This window comes from Oncorhynchus mykiss, chromosome 21 (assembly GCF_013265735.2).
Source record: "Oncorhynchus mykiss isolate Arlee chromosome 21, USDA_OmykA_1.1, whole genome shotgun sequence".
In the NCBI taxonomy this organism is placed as follows: domain Eukaryota; kingdom Metazoa; phylum Chordata; class Actinopteri; order Salmoniformes; family Salmonidae; genus Oncorhynchus; species Oncorhynchus mykiss.
In genome coordinates this window covers 5,979,136-5,997,250 of record NC_048585.1, presented here as the reverse complement: position 1 = coordinate 5,997,250, position 18,115 = coordinate 5,979,136, and the positions used below count along the sequence as shown (strand labels likewise).

The 18,115-nt window shown below is 43.6% G+C and overlaps 2 protein-coding genes across 7 annotated transcripts; both read right to left on the bottom strand.

Moving 5' to 3' along the window:
- Positions 1-3,460: 3,460 nt before the first annotated feature.
- Positions 3,461-10,476, bottom strand: LOC110527635 (microsomal glutathione S-transferase 1). Of its 2 annotated transcripts, XM_036956688.1 has the most exons (5): positions 10,327-10,476; positions 9,513-9,659; positions 5,032-5,126; positions 3,605-3,863; positions 3,461-3,542 (listed from the first exon to the last, which is right to left on the bottom strand). In XM_036956688.1, the coding sequence occupies exons 2-4, from the start codon at positions 9,636-9,638 to the stop codon at positions 3,617-3,619; spliced, it is 468 nt and encodes a 155-aa protein (XP_036812583.1). In that variant the 5' UTR covers positions 9,639-9,659; positions 10,327-10,476; the 3' UTR covers positions 3,461-3,542; positions 3,605-3,616. The 2 variants fall into 2 exon arrangements, with proteins under 2 accessions (XP_036812583.1, XP_036812582.1); XM_036956687.1 differs by having other exon boundaries at positions 3,461-3,863.
- Positions 10,477-10,609: 133 nt separating this feature from the next.
- LOC118942842 (microsomal glutathione S-transferase 1-like) lies at positions 10,610-17,900 on the bottom strand. 5 transcript variants are annotated; one of them, XM_036956690.1, is made up of 4 exons: positions 17,746-17,900; positions 13,604-13,750; positions 13,259-13,353; positions 10,610-12,217 (listed from the first exon to the last, which is right to left on the bottom strand). In XM_036956690.1, exons 2-4 carry the CDS (start codon positions 13,727-13,729, stop codon positions 11,974-11,976), a joined length of 465 nt encoding a protein of 154 aa, XP_036812585.1. In that variant the 5' UTR covers positions 13,730-13,750; positions 17,746-17,900; the 3' UTR covers positions 10,610-11,973. The 5 variants fall into 5 exon arrangements, with proteins under 5 accessions (XP_036812585.1, XP_036812586.1, XP_036812584.1 ...); XM_036956691.1 differs by lacking the exon at positions 13,604-13,750 and adding an exon at positions 13,800-13,937 and having other exon boundaries at positions 17,631-17,852; XM_036956689.1 differs by having other exon boundaries at positions 17,631-17,844.
- Positions 17,901-18,115: the final 215 nt, after the last annotated feature.

The window sequence follows — 18,115 nt, the reverse complement described above, 5'->3', positions numbered from 1 at the left end:
TAAATCCACTCCTTTTGACCAGAGCCCTATAAATCCACTCATTTTGACCAGAGCCCTATGGGAGCCCTATAAATCCACTACTTTTGACCAGAGCCCTATAAATCCACTCCTTTTGACCAGAGCCCTATGGGAGCCCTATAAATCAACTACTTTTGACCAGAGCCCTATAGGAGCCATATAAATCCACTACTTTTGACCAGAGCCCTATAAATCAACTACTTTTGACCAGAGCCCTATGGGAGCCATATAAATCCACTACTTTTGACCAGAGCCCTATGGGAGCCCTATAAATCCACTACTTTTGACCAGAGCCCTATGTGAGCCCTATAAATCCACTCCTTTTGACCAGAGCCCTACGTGAGCCCTATAAATCCACTCCTTTTGACCAGAGCCCTATGGGAGCCCTATAAATCCACTCCTTTTAACCAGAGCCCTATGGGAGCCCTATAAATCCACTCCTTTTGACCAGAGCCCTATGGGAGCCCTATAAATCCACTCCTTTTGACCAGAGCCCTATGGGAACCCTATAAATCCACTCCTTTTGACCAGAGCCCTATAAATCCACTCCTTTTGACCAGAGCCCTATGGGAGCCCTATAAATCCACTACTTTTGACCAGAGCCCTATGGGAGCCCTATAAATCCACTCCTTTTGACCAGAGCCCTATGGGAGCCCTATAAATCCACTACTTTTGACCAGAGCCCTATGGGTGCCCAGGTTGTTGGGTCAACTCTGAACACAAGATCAGTTGATTCATAAAATGAATAGAATGATCCAACTAAAGGTATTGAAAAATCCACACATAGACATTAATGAACCAAAATCAACTCTTGAAATTCTAATTTTATTTTCTGAACTGACTGGCCTCAACATCCTGTTGCTGCTAATAGAGAATGAGACTCAACAGAGGCTTGATTCTGGGACGACTGTTAGAGGGAATGGCATTACTCATCAAGTTTAGATTGTCCCTGAGTGGCCTCCAATTTCTAGTGGAAACTGTTGTACTGTCAGTACTCTCAGTACTGTTGTACTGTCAGTAACATTCTGATATGTACTGCAGTAACATTCTGATATGTACTGTCAGTAACATTCTGATATGTACTGTCAGTAACATTCTGATATGTACTGCAGTAACATTCTGATATGTACTGCAGTAACATTCTGATATGTACTGCAGTAACATTCTGATATGTACTGTCAGTAACATTCTGATATGTACTGTCAGTAACATTCTGATATGTACTGTCAGTAACATTCTGATATGTACTGTCAGTAACATTCTGATATGTACTGCAGTAACATTCTGATATGTACTACAGTAACATTCTGATATGTACTGCCAGTAACATTCTGATATGTACTGCAGTAACATTCTGATATGTACTGCAGTAACATTCTGATATGTACTGTCAGTAACATTCTGATATGTACCGCAGTAACATTCTGATATGTACTGCAGTAACATTCTGATATGTACTGTCAGTAACATTCTGATATGTACTGTCAGTAACATTCTGATATGTACTGTCAGTAACATTCTGATATGTACTGCCAGTAACATTCTGATATGTACTGCCAGTAACAGCGTGTTATAATCCTATCAGAGACACAGAAGGGACATTCTGATATGTACTGCAGTAACATTCTGATATGTACCGCAGTAACATTCTGAAATGTACTGCAGTAACATTCTGAAATGTACTGCGGTAACATTCTGATATGTACCGCAGTAACATTCTGATATGTACTGCAGTAACATTCTGAAATGTACTGCGGTAACATTCTGATATGTACTGCGGTAACATTCTGATATGTACTGTCAGTAACATTCTGAAATGTACTGCAGTAACATTCTGATATGTACTGCAGTAACATTCTGATATGTACTGCAGTAACATTCTGAAATGTACTGCGGTAACATTCTGATATGTACTGCAGTAACATTCTGATATGTACTGCAGTAACATTCTGATATGTACTGCGGTAACATTCTGATATGTACTGCAGTAACATTCTGATATGTACTGCAGTAACATTCTGATATGTACTGTCAGTAACATTCTGATATGTACTGCAGTAACATTCTGATATGTACTGCAGTAACATTCTGATATGTACTGTCAGTAACATTCTGATATGTACTGCAGTAACATTCTGATATGTACTGCAGTAACATTCTGATATGTACTGTCAGTAACATTCTGATATGTACTGCAGTAACATTCTGATATGTACTGCAGTAACATTCTGATATGTACTGCAGTAACATTCTGATATGTACTGTCAGTAACATTCTGAAATGTACTGCAGTAACATTCTGATATGTACTGCAGTAACATTCTGATATGTACTGCAGTAACATTCTGATATGTACTGCAGTAACATTCTGAAATGTACTGCAGTAACATTCTGATATGTACTGCAGTAACATTCTGAAATGTACTGCAGTAACATTCTGATATGTACTGCAGTAACATTCTGATATGTACTGCAGTAACATTCTGATATGTACTGCAGTAACAGCATGTTATAATCCTATCAGAGACACAGAAGGGACATTCTGATATGTACTGTCAGTAACATTCTGATATGTACTGCAGTAACATTCTGATATGTACTGCAGTAACATTCTGATATGTACTGCAGTAACATTCTGATATGTACTGCAGTAACATTCTGATATGTACTGCAGTAACATTCTAATATGTACTGCAGTAACATTCTGATATGTACTGCAGTAACATTCTGATATGTACTGTCAGTAACATTCTGATATGTACTGCAGTAACATTCTGATATGTACTGCAGTAACATTCTGATATGTACTGCAGTAACATTCTGATATGTACTGCAGTAACAGCATGTTATAATCCTATCAGACACAGAAGGAACATTCTGATATGTACTGTCAGTAACATTCTGAAATGTACTGCAGTAACATTCTGATATGTACCGCAGTAACATTCTGATATGTACTGCAGTAACATTCTGATATGTACTGCAGTAACATTCTGATATGTACTGCAGTAACATTCTGATATGTACTGCAGTAACATTCTGATATGTACTGTCAGTAACATTCTGATATGTACTGCAGTAACATTCTGATATGTACTGCAGTAACATTCTGATATGTACTGCAGTAACATTCTGATATGTACTGTCAGTAACATTCTGATATGTACTGTCAGTAACATTCTGATATGTACTGCAGTAACATTCTGATATGTACTGCAGTAACATTCTGATATGTACTGCAGTAACATTCTGATATGTACAGCAGTAACATTCTGATATGTACTGCAGTAACATTCTGATATGTACTGTCAGTAACATTCTGATATGTACTGCAGTAACATTCTGATATGTACTGCAGTAACATTCTGATATGTACTGCAGTAACAGCATGTTATAATCCTATCAGAGACACAGAAGGAACAACTTTGATAAACGTAAATGTATCCTCCTCAAGCACATTCAATGGAGACCCTCAAAGACAAGGCCCTTGTAGTGGTGTGTGTGTGTGTGTGTGTGTGTGTGTGTGTGTGTGTGTGTGTGTGTGTGTGTGTGTGTGTGTGTGTGTGTGTGTGTGTGTGTGTGTGTGTCCCCTCAGGCCTCTACAGATAAAGCGCAGTAATCAGAACCCTAGAGGCCATAGAGCTGGTGGTGACCAGTCCGATGAGGAAGGCCACAGCTCTGCTGGGTTGGGGCAGGGGGAGGACGTAGGCCACCGTGTGGAAGAGCCTGGAACCAACAAACACCCGGAAGTGGAGCAGAGCAGTGGAGAGGTCGGGCCCCGTCAGGGTATACAGCAGACCAATCACTACGAACGGGATGATGTTCTCCAGGTCGTTCTGGTGGCATCTGGGGAATGAGAGAGAGATAGTTCAGATTATCTGGGGAATGAGAGAGAGAGAGTTCAGATCATCTGGGGAATGAGAGAGAGAGAGAGAGAGTTCAGATTATCTGGGGAATGAGAGAGAGAGAGAGAGAGAGAGAGTTCAGATTATCTGGGGAATGAGAGAGAGAGTTCAGATCATCTGGGGAATGAGAGAGAGAGAGTTCAGATTATCTGGGGAATCAGAGAGAGAGAGAGTTCAGAGAGAGAGAGAGTTCAGATTATCTGGGGAATGACAGAGAGAGAGTTCAAATTGTCTGGGGAATGAGAGAGAGAGCGAGAGAGAGAGTTCAGAATATCTAGGGAATGAGAGAGAGAGAGTTCAGATTATCTGGGAAATGAGAGAAAGAGAGAGAGAGTTCAGATCATCTGGGGAATGAGAGAGAGAGAGTTCAGATTATCTGGGGAATGAGAGAGAGAGACTTCAGATTATCTAGGGAATGAGAGAGAGAGAGTTCAGATCATCTGGGGAATGATAGAGAGAGAGTTCAGATTATCTGGGGAATGAGAGAGAGAGAGTTCAGATTATCTAGGGAATGAGAGAGAGAGTTCAGATTATCTGGGAAATGAGAGAAAGAGAGAGAGAGTTCAGATCATCTGGGGAATGAGAGAGAGAGAGTTCAGATTATCTGGGGAATGAGAGAGAGAGAGTTCAGATTATCTAGGGAATGAGAGAGAGAGAGTTCAGATCATCTGGGGAATGATAGAGAGAGAGTTCAGATTATCTGGGGAATGAGAGAGAGAGAGTTCAGATTATCTAGGGAATGAGAGAGACAGAGTTCAGATTATCTGGGGAATGAGAGAGAGAGAGTTCAGATTATCTAGGGAATGAGAGAGAGAGAGAGTTCAGATTATCTAGGGAATGAGAGAGAGAGAGAGTTCAGATCATCTGGGGAATGAGAGAGAGAGAGAGTTCAGATCATCTGGGGAATGAGAGAGAGAGAGTTCAGATCATCTGGCGAATGAGAGAGACAGAGTTCAGATCAGTATATCAAAATATTTGGAAAACTAAAACGTCTAAATTAATTCTATTAAAAACAGGATTTCTACCATCTCTTTCCAGTCATGGTTACAGCAGCTGTACGTCAGCGTGAACCAGAAAGATATGCTTCAATTATATTTCTACGGGGATACCTTCGTACTCTCTCCACATCAGGATCCACCCTGACCAGCTTCTTCTTGTCCTCCGTAGAGGAGGCCAGACTGGTGTCCTCCTGGTTAGCAAATGCCTGGAGGGAGGTGGAAGCAAGGAGGGACATGTTTTATCTCGTTCAATTTCCACCTCGGCTCTGTTAAGCCAGGGAGGGTCAAGGTTCATTCATTACGTATCCTGTATTTAACTAGGCAAGTCAGCAAAGAACAAATTCGTATTTACAATGACGGCCTACCCCGGGCCAAACCCGGACGACGCTGGGCCAATTGAGCGCCGCCCCTATGGGACTCCCAATCACGGCCGGTTGTGATACAGCCTGGATTTATTATTTTTTATTTAACCTTTTATTTAACTAGGCAAGTCATTTAAGAACAAATTCGTATTTACAATGACGGTCATGTAACGGTTGGAAGAAGGTGGAAGAAGGTGGAAGAAGGTGAAGAGGACCAAGGTGCAGCGTGGCACGTGTTCATGGTAGATTGAATAAAGAAACTGAACACCAGAACAACAACAAAAACAACAAGTCGGAAACAACCGGAACAGTTCTGTCTGGTGCAGGACACTCAAAGACAGAAAACAACCACCCACAACTAACAGTGGGAAAACAGGCTGCCTAAGTATGGTTCTCAATCAGAGACAACGATTGACAGCTGCCTCTGATTGGGAACCATACCAGGCCGAACACATAGAAATACAAAACATAGACTACAAAACATAGAATGCCCACCCCGACTCACGCCCTGACCACCCCAACTCACGCCCTGACCACCCCAACTCACGCCCTGACCACCCCCACTCACGCCCTGACCACCCCACTCACGCCCTGACCACCCCACTCACGCCCTGACCACCCCAACTCACGCCCTGACCACCCCAACTCACGCCCTGACCACCCCAACTCACGCCCTGACCACCCCAACTCACGCCCTGACCAAACTAAAACCGAGACATAAAAAAGGAAGTAAGGTCAGGACGTGACAGGTCAAACCCGGACGGCGCTGGGGCCAATTGTACGCCGCCCCAAATGGGGCTCCTGATCAGGGCCTGATGTGATGTGGCCTGATGTGATGTGGCTTGATGTGATAGGGCCTGATGTGATGGGGCCTGATGTGATGGGGCCGGATGTGATGGGGCCGGATGTGATGGGGCCGGATGTGATGGGGCCTGATGTGATGGGGCCTGATGTGATGCAGCCGGATGTGATGGGGCCTGATGTGATGCAGCCTGATGTGATGGGGCCTGATGTGATGCAGCCGGATGTGATGGGGCCTGATGTGATGGGGCCTGATGTGATGGGGCCTGATGTGATGCAGCCTGATGTGATGCAGTCGGATGTGATGGGGCCTGATGGGATGGGGCCTGATGTGATGGGGCCTGATGTGATGGGGCCTGATGTGATGCAGCCGGATGTGATGGGGCCTGATGTGATGCAGCCGGATGTGATGGGGCCTGATGTGATGGGGCCTGATGTGATGGGGCCTGATGTTATGGGGCCTGATGTGATGGGGCCTGATGTGATGCAGCCGGATGTGATGGGGCCTGATGTGATGGGGCCTGATGTGATGCAGCCGGATGTGATGGGGCCTGATGTGATGCAGCCGGATGTGATGGGGCCTGATGTGATGCAGCCGGATGTGATGGGGCCTGATGTGATGGGGCCTGATGTGATGGGACCAGATGTGATGGGGCCTGATGTGATGCAGCCGGATGTGATGGGGCCTGATGTGATGCAGCCGGATGTGATGGGGCCTGATGTGATGCAGCCGGATGTGATGGGGCCTGATGTGATGCAGCCTGATGTGATGCAGTCGGATGTGATGGGGCCTGATGGGATGGGGCCTGATGTGATGCAGCCGGATGTGATGGGGCCTGATGTGATGCAGCCGGATGTGATGGGGCCTGATGTGATGGGGCCTGATGTGATGGGGCCTGATGTTATGGGGCCTGATGTGATGGGGCCTGATGTGATGCAGCCGGATGTGATGGGGCCTGATGTGATGCAGCCGGATGTGATGGGGCCTGATGTGATGCAGCCGGATGTGATGGGGCCTGATGTGATGGGGCCTGATGTGATGGGGCCTGATGTGATGGGACCAGATGTGATGGGACCAGATGTGATGGGACCAGATGTGATGGGGCCTGATGTGATGGGGCCTGATGTGATGGGGCCTGATGTGACGGGGCCTGATGTGATGCGGCCGGGATTCAACACACTTCTTACCTCTGTTCTATATTCCATTCATGAAATCGCATTTAAATTCACTTGGAATTATGTTTTCATTTTTAATTATAATCATTTTCAAAGTGTTTGGTTAGTAGCCCTTTCCTGCAGTCATTGACCTAAATCACCCTCTTCAGCCTCATGGGAGGAATGTTATTCATATTTTTCATAATTTCATAATTCATGAAGATTTTTTAAACAGACAAAAATCGTCTGTTTATTTATATTTCAGTCTTCTGTGATGTACCTTAAGTGTAATATTGGGAAACAGACTCAAAATGCAATACATGTCCACTATATATCTGACATGGAACAGGTGTCTTCTATCTTACCCTGTCTTTCTAAAGGTCTTTGAAAGCCAAGTTAACAAAACAGATTACCGACCATTTCGAATCCCACCGTACCTTCTCCGCTATGCAATCTGGTTTCAGAGCTGGTCATGGGTGCACCTCAGCCACGCTCAAGGTCCTAAATGACATCATAACCGCCAGCGATAAGAGACATTACTGTGCAGACGTATTCATCGACTTGGCCAAGGCTTTCGACTCTGTCAATCACCACATTCTTATTGGCAGACTCGACAGCCTTGGTTTCTCAAATGATTGCCTCACCTGGTTTACCAACTACTTCTCTGATAGAGTTCAGTGTGTCAAATCGGAGGGCCTGTTGTCCGGACCTCTGGCAGTCTCTATGGGTGTGCCACAGGGTTCAATTCTCGGGCCGACTCTCTTCTCTGTATACATCAATGATCAGACGACACCATTCTGTATACCTCTGGCCCCTCCTTGGACACTGTGTTAACTAACCTCCAGATGGGCTTCAATGCCATACAACTCTCCTTCCGTGGTCTCCAACTGCTCTTAAATGCAAGTAAAACTAAATGCATGCTCTTCAACCGATCGCTGCCTGCACCTGCCCGCCCGCCCGTCCAACATCACTACTCTGGACGGTTCGGACTTAGAATATGTGGACAACTACAAATACCTAGGTGTCTGGCTAGACTGTAAACTCTCCTTCCAGAATCACATCAAACATCTCCAATCCAAAATTAAATCTAGAATTGGCTTCCTATATCGCAACAAAGCATCCTTCACCCATGCTGCCAAACATACACACATAAAACTGACCCCCCTACCGATCCTCGACTTCAGTGATGTCATTTACAAAATAGCCTCCAATACCCTACTCAACAAATTGGATGCAGTCTATCACAGTGCCATCCGTTTTGTCACCAAAGCCCCATATACTACCCACCACTGCGACCTGTATGCTCTCATTGGTTGGCCCTCGCTTCATACTCGTCGCCAAACCCACTGGCTACAGGTCATCTACAAGTCTCTGCTAGGTAAATCCACGACTTATCTCAGCTCACTGGTCACCATCGCAGCAACCACTCGTAGCACGCGCTCCAGCAGGTATATCTCACTGGTCACCATAGCAGCAACCGCTCGTAGCACGCGCTCCAGCAGGTATATCTCACTGGTCACCATAGCAGCAACCACTCGTAGCACGCGCTCCAGCAGGTATATCTCTCTGGTCACCCCCAAAGCCCTTTGGTCATCTTTCCTTACAGTTCTCTGCTGCCAATGACTGGAATGAACTGCAAAAATCTCTGAAGCTGGAGACTCACATCTCCCTCACTAGCTTTAAGCACCAGCTGTCAGAGCAGTTCACAGATCACTGCACCTGTACATAGCCCATCTTTAAACAGCCCATCTATCTACCTCATCCCCATACTGTATTTATTTATTTATCTTGCTCCTTTACACCCCAGTATCTCTACTTGCACATTCATCTTCTGCACATCTACCATTCCAGTGTTTAATTGCTATATTGTAATTACTTCGCCACCATGGCCTATTTATTTCCTTAACTCCCTTATCTTACCTCATTTGCACTCACTGTACATAGACTTGTTCTACTGTATTATTGACTGTATGTTTTGTTTATTCCATGTGTAACTCTGTGTTGTTGTTTGTGTCGAACTGTTTTGCTTTATCTTGGCCAGGTCACAGATGTAAATGAGAACTTGTTCTCAACTAGCCTACCTGGTTAAATAAAGGTGAAATAAACATACATTTAAAAAACACGTGTGTGAGGTAAAAACATGTGTGTGAGGTAGTATACTTATATTACAAAGTAGATTTGTTTAAGACTACCAATAATCACTCTGTGAGACCCTGATTTAGCCCACTGCAGTCAAATGAAGGGAAAACAAGGTCAAACTCTAGGTTTGTGTACCTTTCTCGTGATGCGGAAGTATCCAGTCATAGGAGACATCAGCATCATCTTGAGGACGACGATAGTGGCGTAGGTAGAGAAGGCCAGGAACACCTCGCTGTCTATCATATGAGTTAGCTCTGCCATGGCTGTTCGGTTCGAGTCTCGCTGGAAAACAGAGCAGAACAACATAAACTTAGCGATCACGCGGTTTAGGTTTGATTGAACTTCAAGTGGATTTGAAAAGGGGGTTTTACATTTCAACTTTTAAAAAAAAATGTTTCATAAAAAATAAAAAAATAAAATACGTAATTGATCATTGATCTAATGGTAATAACACATTAATAAACCTAATGCATATAGATATTTATTGATTTACGACAACTCTTATTTGTGTTATTTTTAATGGGGTGCTATTGCATAATCTTGGGAGAGGAGTGTTCCATGGCAAAACCCAACACTTTGTTTCTAGTCGTTGTAATGTTTACTGTTTCTAGGGTAGTTTACACACAGATACAATTTACCCCCAACAGAAAGGTTGTACTTTCCTCGTGCATACTATGATGAATTAAATGCATGCATTGTTTTGTGACACAATGTCTCCCATACACACGTTATAACCTGTGCAGCGCTGGGTACGTGCAGCCACAGCGTTTGCGCATTTACATAGTCTACACACATTACGCAAAATAGCCTCATTTTTAAAAAATTCAAAAAACGATACAAATGTAACTATTGTACCGGTTACATTTTAATTGATCTACACACACGCTACAATAATATCCGCTGACGGCGTTCGCATAGTTTATTTTGAGCAGAGCGAATAGTTTCATACCTTTTCAAGAAACTTCGTCTTTGGTTTTGACTCGGAGCCAGGGAAAAGTACCAGCCTGTTAGACTGCGCCGTTGTGGGCGGTTTGTTCAGGCAGTTTCAGAAGAAGAAAAAAGGGGGGCGAATATTTGGACTTCCGCCAGATCTGCGGTTCTACCAAAAAAATGCGTCCACTTCCTCCGATGGCTTTTTTTATGCTACCGTTTCATTGTCCGATGAACACATTTTCATCTACAACATCTATGTATATTCGTTCTACAAACAAACACCACGAGACATGTCGTTCTAGAGATCGTTCGTTTATTTACAGGTGGAAAGCATTAAAAAAGGGACAATCCCTGATTGGCTTAGAAAATGGAACGAACAAAGCAAACCAATCAGTAGCATTACAGATACGTGGCCTAGTAAACATATCATATCATATGTAGATCTAAAACCATATACAGAATTTAAAAAGATACAGAATTAGATCAAGTATAAGGTCATATTCATTAGCCAATTAGCAAAATATCTCTGGTATTTGTAGCCTACTTCAAAGGCCCTATTTCAATTAAAATCAAACAATAATCCCCGCCACACACATTTTTAATTCAACTTTAATTCCCAAAACCCGAATTTAATAATTTATAAACATTAGATTATCACATCAGATGCAAAAAAAATGTCTAAGATATAAAATAGGTGTTTGCAGTCAGTCAGACAACCAGACAGACCGGGTCTGTAGGGCTGTGTGTCAGACAACCAGACAGACCGGGTCTGTAGGGCTGTGTGTCAGACAACCAGACAGACCGGGTCTGTAGGGCTGTGTGTCAGACAACCAGACAGACCGGGTCTGTAGGGCTGTGTGTCAGACAACCAGACAGACCGGGTCTGTAGGGCTGTGTGTCAGACAACCAGACAGACCGGGTCATGTGTGTATGTTTTATTTATTTTTAATGCATTGCTCGGTATGACTGCACTATTGGACCTAGCAACACTATCATTTTACAGCACATGCGATAACATCTGCAAATCTGTGTACGCGACGAATAAACTGGTGATTTGATGTGGGTAAAAATAGCCAGATTACATGCGGTATCGGATACTGAACTACACTTGATTTTAGTTCAGGGCTCCATTCAATCCGTATCGCCTAAAGTCCGCGCTCTAGCGCACTTGAAATGTTAAATGGAGTTTCCGAATGTATGCAGCGTTTACCTTGAATGGAGTTTCCGAATGTATGCAGCGTTTACCTTGAATGGAGTTTCCGCGAGAACGTTGCCGTTTAATGTCTACTGCGCGCTAGCACTGACCTTCCGTGAAATAGATTGAATCGAGCCCTACGTTTAGTTTAATTATTTTTTGCTGATATTAATACTTTTTTTTTTGTTGCACAGATCAAATTCAGTGGTGAGTTAAAAACAAAACGTGCAGAGAATGTATAGTTAGTCTGCCTGATACAACAGAACCAATAGAATCGTCCCAGAAGTGCAAACTCCAAGTACAATCAAGCACTCTCAAACGTATTTAACATTATGTAGCCTATTTGACCCAGGTCTAATAAATGTGTGAGTGTCTCCTCAGAGGTAGAGTGTCCCGAGGACTATTTTAGGCCATCTGAAAACTTTGAATCAATCAATCTGATTAATTATTAATTGATTGATCGCCTCTTCAGAGATGCGTTGAGCTTAGCACTCTGTATGCCATGGAGAAGGTAGCGCCCATGCCAACCATCCAAGCTAGACCTCTGCTGGGCTGGGGCAGGGGGAGGACGTAGGCCACCGTGTGGAAGAGCCTGGAACCAACAAACACCCGGAAGTGGAGCAGAGCAGTGGAGAGGTCTGGCCCCGTCAGGGTATACAGCAGACCAATCACTACGAACGGAATGATGTTCTCCAGGTCGTTCTGGTGGCATCTGGGGAATGAGAGAGAGAGAGTTCAGATCATCTGGGGAATGAGAGAGAGAGAGAGTTCAGATCATCTGGGGAATGAGAGAGAGAGAGAGAGAGAGTTCAGATCGTCTGGGGAATGAGAGAGAGAGATCAGATTATCTGGGGAATGAGAGAGAGAGTTCAGATCATCTGGGGAATGAGAAAGAGAGTTCAGATTATCTTGGGAATGAGAGAGAGAGATAGAGAGAGAGTTCAGATCATCTGGGGAATGAGAGAGAGAGAGTTCAGATCATCTGGGGAATGAGAGAGAGAGTTCAGATCATCTGGGGAATGAGAGAGAGAGAGAGTTCAGATCATCTGGGGAATGAGAGAGAGAGAGGTTCTAATATGGTGTCTCCTATTACCCTGGAAGAGGTGGTCTCCACTGATATCCCTTAACCAATATAATATGGTGTCCTATTACCCTGGAAGAGGTGGTCTCCACTGATATCCCTTAACCAATATAATATGGTGTCCTATTACCCTGGAAGAGGTGGTCTCCACTGACATATCCTTTAAACAATGTAAACTACTCACAATCTCTATTTGGTACAAAATTGAAAAACAATGTAACTGGGAATCCAAATGGTCCATGCTCCAGTATTTCACAACGATGCCTTCCCACCAAATGGCCCATGCTCCAGTATTTCACAACGATGCCTTCCCACAACTTTTGGAAAGCTCTTTTTTTAGAACATTTTAACTAGGAAAGTCAGTTAAGAACAAATTCTTATTTTCAATGACGTCCTAGGAACAGTCTGTTCAGGGGCAGAACGACCTTGTCAGCTTGGGGATTTGAACTTGCAAGCCTCTATAAGTCTAGGGGCCTCTATAAGTCTAGGGGGGCTCTATACATCTAGGGGGGCCTCTATAAGTCTAGGGGGGGCTCTATATTGTCTAGGGGGGCTCTATAAGTCTAGGGGGCTCTATATTGTCTAGGGGGCCCTCTATAAGTCTAGGGGGGGCTCTATAAGTCTAAGGCGGGCTCTATAAGTCTAGGGGGGCCTCTATAAGGGTGGGCCTACCTTCTCACACGTTCCACATCCGGGTCAACTCTCAGCATCCTCTTCTTGTCCTCTGGAGTCTTAGCCATCCCTGTGTCTTCCATGTTGGCAAAACACTGTGGAGGGAGAGACAAGTTTACACCATAGAGTTCACTTACAGGCTATATAACACTGTGGAGGCAGAGACAAGTTTACACCATAGAGTTCACTTACAGGCTATAAAACACTGTGGAGTCAGAGACAAGTTTACACCATAGAGTTCACTTACAGGCTATATAACACTGTGGAGGCAGAGACAAGTTTACACCATAGAGTTCACTTACAGGCTATATAACACTGTGGAGGGAGATGACCACATTCCCATACCTTTCTCGTGAAGCGGAAGTATGCAGTCATAGGAGACATCAGCATCATCTTGAGGACGACGACAGTGGCGTAGGTAGAGAAGGCCAGGAACACCTCGCTGTCTATCATATGAGTTAGCTCTGCCATGGCTGTTCGGTTCGAGTCTCGCTGGAAAACAGAGCAGAACAACATAAACTTAAACTCTAGGTTTGTGTACCTTTCTCGTGAAGCGGAAGTATCCAGTCATAGGAGACATCAGCATCATCTTGAGGACGACGACAGTGGCGTAGGTAGAGAAGGCCAGGAACACCTCGCTGTCTATCAACGATGGCGTTTCCTTCATCTTGGTGTCACTCTGCTACGACCAACGAGAGACACTGTAAACAGCATTGGGACTTTTTGCTCTTCATAAAGACGGCATGAACGGTGCGCACCAATATCTACAGGAGTCATCGTGCATACTGATCATGTATTCAATTCCAATGAAACCGCCAACACGCTGGGTCCAGACAGTGTCACGTTCTGACCTTTATTTCCTTTGTTTTGTCGTTATTTAGTATGGTCAGGGCGTGAGTTGGGGTGGGCAGTCTATGTTTGTTTTTCTATGTTTTGGGGTATTTCTATGTTTCGGCCCAGTATGGTTCTCAATCAGAGGCAGGTGTCATTAGTTGCCTCTGATTGAGAATCATACTTAGGTAGCCTGGGTTGCACTGTTTGTTTGTGGGTGATTGTCTATGTTGATGGCTTGTTTCAGCACAGGTCTCATTTGTAGCTTCACGGTCGAATTTGGTTTATTGTTTTTGTTACTCGTTTGTATAGTGTTCAGTCTTTCTTGATTAAAGATTTGCCATGGACACTTACCACGCCGCATATTGGTCCTCTGATCCTTTTCGCCTCTCCTCTTCAGATGAAGAGGAGGACGGCCGTGACAGACAGACAACACCGTCTGATTCACAGACTGACACATAGCAATGAATGTGATAGTATCTGTAGTCTGGCTGGTGTAGAGGCTAGCATCTATAAACACAGCTGCTGTTATGGGATCTGTAGTCTGACTGGTGTCTAGACTAGCATCTATAAACACAGCTGCTGTTATGGGATCTGTAGTCTGACTGGTGTCTAGACTGGCATCTATAAACACAGCTGCTGTTATGGGATCTGTAGTCTGACTGGTGTCTAGACTAGCATCTATAAACACAGCTGCTGTTAGGGGATCTGTAGTCTGACTGGTGTAGAGGCTAGCATCTATAAACACAGCTGCTGTTATGGGATCTGTAGTCTGGTGTAGAGGCTAGTATCTATAAACACAGCTGTTAGGGGATCGGTAATCTGACTGATGTCTAGACTAGCATCTATAAACACAGCTGCTGTTATGGGATCTGTAGTCTGACTGGTGTCTAGACTAGCATCTGTAAACACAGCTGCTGTTAGGGGATCTGTAGTCTGACTGGTGTCTAGACTGGCATCTATAAACACAGCTGCTGTTATGGGATCTGTAGTCTGACTGGTGTCTAGACTAGCATCTATAAACACAGCTGTTATGGGATCTGTAGTCTGACTGGTGTCTAGACTAGCATCTATAAACACAGCTGCTGTTATGGGATCTGTAGTCTGACTGGTGTCTAGACTAGCATCTATAAACACAGCTGTTATGGGATCTGTAGTCTGACTGGTGTCTAGACTAGCATCTATAAACACAGCTGCTGTTATGGGATCTGTAGTCTGACTGGTGTCTAGACTAGCATCTATAAACACAGCTGTTATGGGATCTGTAGTCTGACTGGTGTCTAGACTAGCATCTATAAACACAGCTGTTAGGGGATCTGTAGTCTGACTGGTGTCTAGACTAGCATCTATAAACACAGCTGCTGTTATGGGATCTGTAGTCTGACTGGTGTAGAGGCTAGCATCTATAAACACAGCTGTTATGGGATCTGTAGTCTGACTGGTGTCTAGACTAGCATCTATAAACACAGCTGTTATGGGATCTGTAGTCTGACTGGTGTCTAGACTAGCATCTATAAACACAGCTGTTATGGGATCTGTAGTCTGACTGGTGTCTAGACTAGCATCTATAAACACAGCTGCTGTTATGGGATCTGTAGTCTGACTGGTGTCTAGACTAGCATCTATAAACACAGCTGCTGTTATGGGATCTGTAGTCTGACTGGTGTCTAGACTAGCATCTATAAACACAGCTGTTATGGGATCTGTAGTCTGACTGGTGTCTAGACTGGCATCTATAAACACAGCTGCTGTTATGGGATCTGTAGTCTGACTGGTGTAGAGGCTAGCATCTATAAACACAGCTGTTATGGGATCTGTAGTCTGACTGGTGTCTAGACTAGCATCTATAAACACAGCTGTTATGGGATCTGTAGTCTGACTGGTGTCTAGACTAGCATCTATAAACACAGCTGTTATGGGATCTGTAGTCTGACTGGTGTCTAGACTAGCATCTATAAACACAGCTGCTGTTATGGGATCTGTAGTCTGACTGGTGTCTAGACTAGCATCTATAAACACAGCTGTTATGGGATCTGTAGTCTGACTGGTGTCTAGACTAGCATCTATAAACACAGCTGTTATGGGATCTGTAGTCTGACTGGTGTCTAGACTAGCATCTATAAACACAGCTGTTATGGGATCTGTAGTCTGACTGGTGTCTAGACTAGCATCTATAAACACAGCTGCTGTTAGGGGATCTGTAGTCTGACTGGTGTCTAGACTAGCATCTATAAACACAGCTGTTAGGGGATCTGTAGTCAACATTTACCTGGAGATAACTCTGCAGATAACAATACTGGGTGGTCTGAAAAGTTATAGTCAATCAATCAATAATATAATTATTATTTTAGCAAAAAAAATGTATCTTTAATTTACAATCTGGATGGTGTTTATAGATAGATGGAAGGGGTTGAATGGAGCTGAAGGATGGGACTGGATGGTGTTAAGAGATAGATGGGAGGGGTTGAATGGAGCTGAAGGATGGGACTGGATGGTGTTGAGAGATAGATGGGAGGGGTTGAATGGAGCTGAAGGATGGGACTGGATGGTGTTAAGAGATAGATGGGAGGGGTTGAATGGAGCTGAAGGATGGGACTGGATGGTGTTTAGAAATAGATGGGAGGGGTTGAATGGAGCTGAAGGTTGGGACTAATAACAACAAATGTAAAACATACTGTGTCTGTAAAATGTATCTAGGTTCAGAACTTTTGTGAAATAGCACAGTTACAAATATACATGGCAGATAGAAATCAAACTGGATCTGAAATAGAGGAAGGCCAGGATTAAAAACAGTCAAAATAGAACTATTTTACAATAGATTGTGCCCGTAAATGTATATAGTTAAAGCCTAAGTGTTGTTGTTCGCTAGTTTACTCCAATCAGGGGAGGGGTGGTAGGGTTTACTCCAATCAGGGGAGGGGTGGTAGGGTTTACTCCAATCAGGGGAGGGGTGGTAGGGTTTGTGGGAAATAATAAAAGATAATACATTTTAAAAAGATGTGTGTTTCTATATATATATATACATATTTACCAAATAAATATACCAGGGATTGGAAGTGATGCAGACAATTACATTATCTATTTGCAATATTAAAGCTGATCTACCCTCTAAAAAAGATATATATAAGTTTTAAAAAAGCAAAGCAGTCTATTGTTAAATCCTTTAAAATCCATGCAATGCACTATCAATATGCACCGCACCGCGTCTATATGCACCGCACCGCATCAATATGCACCGCACCGCATCAATATGCACCGCACCGCTATGCAGGTTTTGCCTGTCAGTGTCAACAGAAACATTGTAATTCAAATGTAAAAAAAACAATCTGTTTGAATGATAAACTACTGCAAGTTCCCGTATGTTACTGTGTTCAGTTTCACGGCTCTTATCACTTATCATAGCAGCGCAGCAGTTGGTTCTATCGTTCAAATGTAACCGGCACATATGGCGTCAGATAAGTAGCCTAACATGAAGGCAAAGTTCAACAAAATAATGGCGCGAGGAGTTAGGGATTCAACAAAAACACGTTGTTTTACTGATGTTACGCTTAACGTCTGTTACTGGCGCGCAACTCGTCCTGCCCCGGCTGTAGATTAAACACGCAGAAAAAAACCCCCGTGGATGAACTTTGATGAGTGCGTAAATATATTCCTACCAGTCTGGATTGTACGTCCTTCTTTCTGTAAATCAAGGAGTATATTTCACAGACCAGAGATCGTTTGACACTGCAAAAGAAGTCGTTGTTGAATTTCTGGGACACTTGGACCGAGGCCACATGTGGTGTTGCGAAATTGAGGGCAGGTTGAACAGACACACATTCCACTACCAACGGTAAACATTGTTATTGTTAGGCAACAATTTGTATGGTATATACATACCCTTACGGAAAAAATATTGTAGACAGAGTGCAGTACAACTGCAGTACACTATAGTATAACTGTAGTACACTGTAGTATAAACGCAGTACACTGTAGTATAACTGTAGTTAGAGTGCAGTACAGCTGCAGTACACTGTAGTATAACAG